The 10203-nt window shown below is 34.8% G+C and overlaps 1 protein-coding gene across 4 annotated transcripts in view; it reads left to right on the top strand.

The window, feature by feature from the left end:
* The first annotated feature begins 342 nt into the window (after window positions 1–342).
* The window catches only part of LOC111043601 (limbic system-associated membrane protein), a 474975-nt gene continuing 465114 nt past the window's right edge, over window positions 343–10203 (top strand). For 3 of the 4 annotated variants that reach the window (XM_039423919.1, XM_039423918.1, XM_039423921.1), the window contains exon 1: window positions 354–628. In XM_039423919.1, the coding sequence (XP_039279853.1) occupies window positions 541–628 (88 nt within the window). In that variant the 5' untranslated portion in view covers window positions 354–540. Of the gene's footprint in view, window positions 629–10203 lie in introns of all 4 variants that reach the window. The other variant, XM_039423920.1, reaches the window with a different exon arrangement.

The following is a 10203-nucleotide window of genomic DNA, read 5'->3' as shown; positions in this document are numbered from 1 at the left end:
ATCAACAAGTGTATTTTTGTATCCATATCTTGATTGTTTTTGCACAATGGAAGCAATTGCGCTGTTTCGGAGTGAGGACTCGTTCCATCAAAAATGATAACAAGCTGGAAAAGTGAAACGTTGTAGCGGGAAGTGAAAGGGGAATTGGAATAAGAAAAGAGGCCGCGTCAGGGGAGTTGATGGGTGAACGGGGTGCAATGCAAGAGGCTGGTGGAGCAACATTTACATTAATTAGGCTGGAAAAGTTTACGCTGACAGTGTGGGGTGGGTGAGGGTGGTTAGTCTTGGTTGGGGGTAGCAGAGAGGCGGCGCATGACCGTTGCATTGTCATCGCGGCGCTCTGGAGCGTCGCTTCACGAAATTCTCGTCAGTTTCGGCCGGCGTCTCTCCGTGCTCTGTACGATTTCGACGTCTGCAACCGACTGGTTCAATCAGATTTCAATCATCTCACTACCGGGCGACTCGTGAGAGACTATGATAACACTGTAAGCCGACTTGGGACAAAGTTGAGCTGAAGTGCTGTGGGTTGTGCTCGCAGGGATGGGAGCCGCTCCCTTCATCTTGTTCGCCGCCGCTCTCCTCTGCGCGGCTGAACAACTTCCAGTCGAAGCAGCTATTCCTAATCGAGGTACACAAACCATGCATATTACAATAGTAGAAATCGTAGATCCTCTTCACATGAAATAGTTTTTCATCTCTTGTCTGTGATATTGAATTTTAAACTTCAACAAATACATTCAAATTTATTGTGTTTCTACCAAGATGTAAATGGAAAATATATGAATGCATCCAATTAACTAATCAAATCAGGAATTACATTACTTGAGATTGACTGGCGTTATTAATAATCTTCAACTCTCCACTTATCGCTTCCTTATGGGAACTATTGCGATGTATATATTGGGAAGGAAAAATTGATATTTGTTGTGATTGAATAAAATATTTCGTTCAATGTTCATGCAAATAAGAGATATCCCTAAATGAGACTCCATCAATCTTGAAGACCCGGAAATTCCTCTTTGTCCTCCATTTGTAGCTGGAAAATGAAAATCTCTTTCGAAAACTTCAATTTATTGATTTCTCAGATTCAGGGAAGTGTTTATATTTCCTGAATTGTGGAATACATATATACATATACTTTTGATATACATATGTATATGTATATATGTACACATATATATATATATATATATAATATATATATATATAATATATATATATATATATATATATATATATATAAGTCGGTCATGTTCCTTCAATCCAACAGTTCTAAATAAAATCAATCCATTAATATGTATCTTGGCTCAAGATTCGAACCACATAGGTTTTATCATTCAAGACAGTTGAGTAGTAAGAAGAGACTTGAGGTGAATATGTATCACGATCTTAATCATTACAGATTTTTATTATCATCTACTGATAATGTTTATCACTCTATTTATTCCAACACTGTTCCTGTTTAGAAAAAATTGAGAATCGATAAATTGATGAACTGTCAGTATCAATATGAATTTCTAGCTACTCATTTTCCTCGTGTTTTGGCAAACTCACAAGGTGTAGTTGTAAGTCGAGAAAGATATCCTTGAATTATATTCTTTGCTGTTGGAGTCAACCGGAAGTAGGCCTATTGAGCTTGTTGATACATTTGCAATACAATGACAGCATACACAGCATATAATGACCTGTGATTGGAATTTATATTGAATTATATGAGGTCTGTGTGATCAAGTTGGAGGGAGAATTTCATAGACACCCCACACCAGTCCATTGAATTAAATTATTATCTGAATCTATAAGATTAGCCGACGGCAAATTCAGACGTGGAGTGAATCCATCTTCCAGACTGGTTTTACTAGTCTCATATAATTCATTCTCTGTCATAAAGGATCCACAGGGTGAAGGTAAGGTGCATTGCGCTTAAGGACAAGCGAACAGAATTTTCGGGGAGTCATTGAATCACCAGCCGTGAGATAGTTACTTACGTTGAGATAGATTCCTGACCCCACTGCTGGAGCGCGCGGAAGCTACTGGAAATTCAGAACTCCGACTGAAATTGTGCGGAATAGCCTCCTGCTTCCAAGCGGACTTGACAACAGCTAGATATTTGATATATGGTATTTATTCAATTCGTCTTACATTGCCAGGTCTGACAAGACATATGGCAAACACTTATAAAATTAAAAAAAAAACACTTCTAAATTGAAATACATAGTGGAAAATATTAGTGGAAATTTTACAAATGATGAAAATAATGTAGGCTAATTTATTGGATGGGCAAAATTCACAGGGAAATGGAAATTTGAAAGGTACAAGTGGGAGGATATTAAGGCTTGGTGAGGGGTAAGGATGTAGATTATGGAGTATTATGGATATAAAGGAACCTGGATTTTCGGTGGGGTTCTACCACTCCAGCACCATGGGTTGTGGAGGTCGCTAGAAGGTAATTCGATGAGAGCTTCTATCCAAAAATTATTTGCCAGCCCGGGAATCGAACCCGATCGGGTATTATTGCTAGTCGGGTATGTTTACTCTTACACCAAACTGACAATCTCTGGATAGCAGCGCTCATTTTATACGAAGCCATAGCGATTATTGAAGCCAGTCTTCAGATGAAAATCAATTTTTAATTGCATTTATTCGAATGCTAGTTGATAAATAATATCAATGAATTACAGCATTTCAATTGGATTTCCGTTCAATAATAAGTTTCTCACTCCTAATGTTGTTGGACATTCACTTGATCCAATTTATAAACCTGATAAAATAATACTATTCATATGAATTGGAAATAATAATGTGATTAGAATTATTATTATCGGTGTAAATCACCCATTATCTGGACATAACATAGTAACTCTATCTTTTCATAGTGGAAAAATGATAGAAGGCACTAGAAATATTAGATAAAAGAATAGAATGACTTCTGCATTTGATGATGTGGCGAAGTTTAGCCAGTGATGTCCACTCTACAACTTAACTCAGATACTTGTAACGTAGCCTACTAGCAATTCTCAGATTAATATCCATTTTATCGATCTTAATAAATCACTAGCAACTGCTCTGCTTGTAATAATTCAGTATCAATATCCTGTTTTTTTATTTATACTGCTGAATTTTTATAGCATTTCAAGAATAAAAAAATCAAGCGAAAAGTTTAAGATATTCTGATTGATTGTTCCACGTTGTACTGTAAAATAAAAGGAGAAATAAATATCTAAAGCCTGTGTACGAACAATAATCACTGTAAGACTCAAATCAATCGTGAATAAATGTTTCTTCTACTGAGTAAGAAATCTTTCTATCAATAAGAACTGTGATTTTTTCGAATTTTAGATAATTGGCTAATGAATCATCATCTTGAATAAATGAAATGGGAAATCTCAAGCCAGATAGTAAATAATAAATAAATAAATCTTTATTCAATGTCAAGTACATTACAGAATAACAATAATGAAATATATTGTAACTCTCTCTATTCATCGAACAGCTTCAACTACATTTGCTTTGGAACAAAATGAGGGATATTCATAATCCATGAGGATTTCAGTTAGCAATGTCCAACAAATTTCACTTCGATTGAAAATTCATTAAAGCCTCTGTTCTAAAATACGTAATGAGGCAATGGAATCAAAAATATATATTTTTGAACTTGTTCAATGTTATTTGTTGGCTGAGTGTTGATGATTTTCAATTATCCCTTTGATTAAATTGAAACACAGTGCATGTTCTGATATAAAATGTAGAAGTTATAATAGCCCTCCGTCCAATAATTATCATAATTGGTCCTACAAATTTATAATTTCACAGGAAAATGATTCTTTATATTTTGTTCTTGAGCCACTTCATGAATATTTATTATTATTTGGATATCATCCGTTTATAACATTAAAGTATTAGAGTGAAAAAAATATTTGGAACTAAAACAAAGTAATGCATTTGATATCATTAATTGCATTTCACTACAGAGCAAAACATGAATACGTCTTGTCACTTTCTCTGTGTATATGAGACACGATTTAAGTGTGATGATAGACCCACTAGTTACATTTGAGAAATTATATAGGTTCTAATCATTTTTCAGGACAAAACTTTATACTCCTTTTAATAGTTGCTAGTTTTCAATGTACCAGGAGAAGCGAGAATGTATATTATATCATCCAATTTTATCAGTAAATTACTTCTATTCTCATTTCCAGCAGACGGTTTTCAGGAGGAACAATGATGTCGGTAATTTATTTAAAGTTGAGACAACTTAATTATGTCGGTACACCGGCGACCGGCGTCTGTGTTTTTGTCATGAGTGAATGATACAACTTCCAACATCAGCGCCCGCCGCTCTGAATCAGTTATGTAAGAGAACTAGAGAAAGAAGGAGGTGGCTAGGGAAGTGAAAATAAGACTGAGAGAGAGAAAAATCGAGGAAGAGAATGCGTGAGAAAGAGAGAGCTGTCCTTCGCTGGGTCTCCTCTTCTACACCTGACTGCTGAAAGATTGCTTTTCGCAAAAGTGTATTACGTCGCATTTTTTGAATAGCTTCCGTTTTATTAATAATTTTAGGAATTCCTCCAATCTCATCCAAGATTGGGAAAAGCCGGAAAATTGAACTCTATCAACGTTCAAGAAGAATAATTATGACTAAGGTATAAGAAGAAGCTTTAAATAATAAGCTTTAAAACAGTGACTGATCAAATTTATGGGATTATAATGGGGGATAAAAGAATGATTCCTATTAATGGAACATTATTAGGGAATGATTATTAGGGAACATTATTCATCAGTCTATATATTCATATAATAACCGTCGATTGATCACCAAATAAAATATAGTACTACTGAATATATCAAATTTTATTCACAACAAGCTTACCCTGTGAACTTCGTACCGCCAAAAAGTCAATGTATCTCATGTCACACTTGACTTTATTTGGTGAAATTTATCTGACAATCCATATTTTCATTTACATCTCAATACGTACTACCTATGTGCTTGGTCATACAGCATTTATTATTCCGGAAACATATTCTTCTCAATCAATTGGTAGTAATATCTATCAGTAAAGTATTGAATTAAAAAAATAAGTAGGTTAGATCAGTGTTTCAAATATGAATTCAATGTTTTCATAGTCGTTGATTGTCAATAGATGGTCCAGGAAATAAAATAAAATTAAATTTAAATATTAGATATATTTCAATAATATCAATTGCAATTCTATCACTTTATAAACTCTTAAATGCTATCAATACATGAAGAAACTTATTTTCTCTGTTGAATCGTTGATAAGATTTTTCTTCACACATTGAATGTTTCCTAAATCAATAACACTTTCTTTACTCAATTTTTCTTTGCGTGTATTATTTTTTTCGCAGGTCAAACACAGAACATACGGGAAAGAGTTTCTATAGAAGTCCAACCAAAAATATTGTAAAATAAAACCATAGAGAAACAATAGCATAAACTTTCGCTAAAACTTTAATACAGTAGAAAGTTTGGAGTAAAAAAAGTTGACTGTGATGGGATTTGAACCTGCAACCTATAGCATCAGAATCAGAAGCTCTATGCACTCAGCTTCTCAGACTTGGAAAAAGGGGGCTAATTTTTGTGATTAGTTTTAGTGTGAATTTTTGTGAAACATAATCATCTTTTGGCATTATCATTTCATCATTATCATGTTTTGGCAATTACAAAACATGGGTCTGTGAAATTTATTAATAATTATCAATAAATTATGAGTCCCCCTATTGAAATTTCTGGTCAGAAACCATCCCCAATATTCACACGACATATCCCTAAAGTTTCATGCCGTTCTGTCTTGTAGTTTTCAAGTCTATAAGGAACAAACAAACTTACAAACAAACACACAAACAGACATTCATTTTTATATATAGAGATAAAGGATTGGAAAAGCAAGATCATGTTGATTGTTCATCTTATATAATAATAGTACTATTGAATATATGGTTCTATAGTTTTAAAAAGTGGAGTCCTGATGAGACAAGTTAACGAAGTTTTAGAGAATAGAATTGAATATAATTTTGAGTATAGTATTATCACAAGAAAATAGTATAATTATGTATGATATCATTTTAATTTTTCCTTTATTAATTTTTTGTCAGAGAGTGATGGCAACTTTTCTTACAATCGTTGGCCTTGCTCTAAGATAATGAGGAGGATCATGTTGAAAGAATAATGCATAATAGATTCTAGGTGACTTCCAAACTTTTGGACTTTCGGTGATGATCTCAAAAAAAAAACAAATTTCCATATCCATATAGATTGGGAATTCTAATGTAGTGGAAAATAACGTTTATCATTCTTAATATGTAAAAAGTATGGTTTCCTTTGCAAATGTAGCAACAGAGATATAGCTGATTCACTCACTAAGGAAACTGAGAACACAGTGAATCCATGTTTGTGAACTTGTGTGCGATACTCTCAAGAGCTTTGTGGATATCGATCCTATTAATCCACCACGTCATTTGAATACTTTCGCAGCATGCCGGCTGTCTATTTTTTCTCCCGGTCTCAAGGGATATTTCGCCAATCTAAGTTTTCACAAGAGCATTCTGCAAACAGAGTTGGGTGGGCTGAGCAGCGAGCTCCCATGTATGCCAACTTGTGCACTCGGTTTAAACTTACATGTTGAATGAACTTGCAGTACTGTTCGGGCATGCATTAGCTTATCAAAATATGTTCTATTCCAGAGTGTTAGACAATATTCGAGTCCTTGTTTAATCCCAGTTGAGAAGATAAACTTGCAAAGCCCAAATGGCTTTATCGCTCTGCTTGTTTCACTCATTCGACTGTTTGATTAATTGCCATTTTGTTCTGAACTTCTGAAAACAACGAAAAGTTGCTCTTGATATGCCATGAGTAATAATTCACAATTCATTTGAAAGTAGCCTTCGGTCTATAGTTAAGCAATTGTGATTTATGAGGATTCTGCATCCAATCGTGCTACAATAAACTAAGGTATAATATATCTCTTCTTTAAATAAATGGAGATATACACTACCTAAATCTAGTATGTGTTGGCTGGGTATTAAAAATGCAACCAAATTATACTGTAGGTCTGAAAAGATACCAGTCCAGACTCCGTTGTATCGGGTAGTTACTATGGAGTTGGGATTATCACCAGTTTTTATTTTCTTGAATGAAATCTCCAATAAAAGGAGTTTATAATATTGTTTGTGAGGCAGAACATTATGGTTGAAGATCTTGATGAAATTTATTCTAAAAATCCGTACATGATAATGATGGAACACATGATATTATGTTGACTTTGAGCATCCTTAGATATTTTTGATTCTCTATTACTTATTGATGTAAACGGTAGCATGTAACTCTAACATGAAATTTGATTCATATATCGAGTGCATAAATTCGGAAGAATTAGACTACATGTCTTTAACCTCGTACATCCAAAGTTGATACTATAGTGATATTTAACAATCGAAATTACTTGGAAATTCCCCACTAGTATTCTCTTCTTCTTATCAGGCGCTCGAAAAAAAACCAGTCGCATTCAAAGGATTGTGAGGCTAGCCTAATCTTAGCCTACAAGAAAATCCCTCTCAATTGATGTAAGTCATCAGTTGGTGTCACTAGCATAGTGTTATTTTTGCAGCTGAGGAAGTGGTGCAGCTGCTGGCTATGGAGCCGAGATTACTTACAAGTTGGTTGTTGGTTGCGGTGATATATCCATTGCTGCGTTTACAGATAGGTTGCACTCGGAGTTGGAGCAGTCGCGGTGCCGAGTAAGCTGCTTATCCGTGGTGGGTCACAAAATCCAAGCGATAAAACTCTTCTCAGAAAAAAAGCGGACGAAACAGCACTTCTTCCGCCATATGTCCAATTAGCATTTTGTTTTAACTAGCCCCTTTTCCATCATCCACTCCACCTTCTCTGTTTCTCATCATTCACTCAGGCCGATCTGTTTGCGTTTGAGCTTTTCCGATGGTCGAGCCTCACCATCCTCCCGAATCGTTTGCTTTTCTCCGCTTGGAAATTAAAATATTTGTCGTTGGAGAATGATAATGAAATTTTCAGAACCGGCGGCGTTGTTGAAACTGCATAGAGGTTCTACTCGGCGATTGGCACACACAGTAATCTTCAAGCTCCACTCTGCCAGCAAGTGAGTGATTGCGTTTGCATCTGCTGCTGCTGTTCAAACTCAACTGGAACAGGGTATAATATTAGGATACATTCCAAAGAATGTGTGTTAGCGTTGAAAATGTGGAAAGCTGGGATGAAAGTGAGATGTGAAATATTCTAAAAGCTGGGGAAATTCTGAGAAATTGAATAGTAAGACATTCTTGGAGTAGCACATTCTACGACTGTTCAACGTTCTATTGAATTCAGTACTTAGAATAAAGAGTACGTTCTCATGTTGCTTTTCCATTAGTGATCACAAAGTCAAGGATGAGAATTCTCCAGCAATATTCTCGGAAATAATTCCAATTTTTTCTGAGAGCTGCATAGCTATTGATGGCTCATTTTAACTAGAACATCGTCATTAAAACCACTCCTTGGAATTATTTTTCCCCTTGGCACATTTCAACAATCATCGACTTGATAAACAATTGAACATTCAAAACATAAAAAAGAGCTGGAATTCTGATCCATATCTGCCTGTCACAAAACACGAGAAAGCTTTTTGGTGTTTTTGTCTTCGCTTGAAGCCTCGTTCCAGTGAAGGAAGATAAGAAAGAAAACAACCGGAATGATGTTCACTGCATTGCAACAAAAAGTCAAGGTGTGAAGATGGAGATCTTGGAATCTCTCTGTCAACAGAATTATTATCAAACAATAAGGCAACAAACAATTAAAACAACATTGAAATCCATTGGAATCATAGGTGGTATATTATATCAGAGACAAGAAATATATGCTTATGCTTATGCTTATCCTTCATCTATGATTATCGTATATCTAGATCAATGATTGAATATTCATTCACAATAGATGAATATTGTAGATCTTCCTTATGGTATAAATGTACAACGTGAAATGAATCAAGATAAAACAAGGGGATTTTAATTTAAGTGATACTGGAAACAATTTTTATAAATATATGAATAAGTGAATGAATATTATTTTATTTTCTAAGAAAAATACGTGTTATGAGCAACGTCAAATTCGCAAATTGTAAGATTGAATCGTATTGTAATCTAACAATTAATGTATTTCTAACAAAATTCAAAATATTATTAATTCGATAGTTCACAATAGAAAGTTGTAATTATACAGTACATAATCTTGAAAGCTGCTGATGATCAGTATCGACATCTTTGTCAAAATTATTCAATATAAAAATATGTTCATTGAATTTCACTAGACATTAGTGAAAAAGGGAATCATTATTATGTTGCATAAATTATGAGATTGTGATTATTTCCAAAATAATTTAAATATTTGAAATGGTCCATTCTTTTGATTCATATTATTAGAAGGATTTAGACATCCACACTTTGATGAGATGAGAACCAATTTTCATCGAAATATTGTGTTATTGGAGAATTAGCATGATTACAACTTACAAATTGTGTTTATAATAAATAGATTGATGACATTGGAGACACAATGGCGCTACTCAATAAACTTCCATCTCATGACACAGTTTGTATATTATTTATGTAGGGTGAAGCTGGTAGGTTTTCCTCAAATATGTCCAATCAATATTCTGAACTGAACTGCTTCTCACCACCACGTTGTGAATCACAAACTGAACTCGTCAAACTCAATGGAATGCTGATGAATGAGCAAACCCAATTTCATGTTATATTGGATACTAGTAGCAAGAGCCACACACATACTGTGGATGGTTATGTAAATACATCATCAGATGTTGGTGCATTAAGCTTAATTGAAATCACATCTAAGACATTCTGATCGGTTGGTATTAGGCTACCGTTATTGTATATGTGAGGCTCATATCAATATCTGCCGTGCATAGAGAGGCAAGCATCCTGTAATTGGCAGCCAGCATATTCCAATGGAAATCGTCAATGAAGTGTGACTGGCATACTAATTATCTCTCATCCCTGAATTGTGCCCAGTGCCATAATTCGAATTATCCTTCACAGAACAGTGGACCATAGTAGTGATGGTGGGGGGGAGGGGGCTAAGCGCGCTCTTTGTCATGAACAGGTCCATGTAGGCTAACACATGTTGCCACAGAAATCCGAAACCTAATATAATTC

Source organism: Nilaparvata lugens, chromosome 3, assembly GCF_014356525.2.
Source record: "Nilaparvata lugens isolate BPH chromosome 3, ASM1435652v1, whole genome shotgun sequence".
In the NCBI taxonomy this organism is placed as follows: Eukaryota; Metazoa; Arthropoda; class Insecta; order Hemiptera; family Delphacidae; genus Nilaparvata; species Nilaparvata lugens.
Note: the sequence above shows the minus strand (reverse complement) of the source record. Positions and strands in the feature narration are given on the sequence as shown.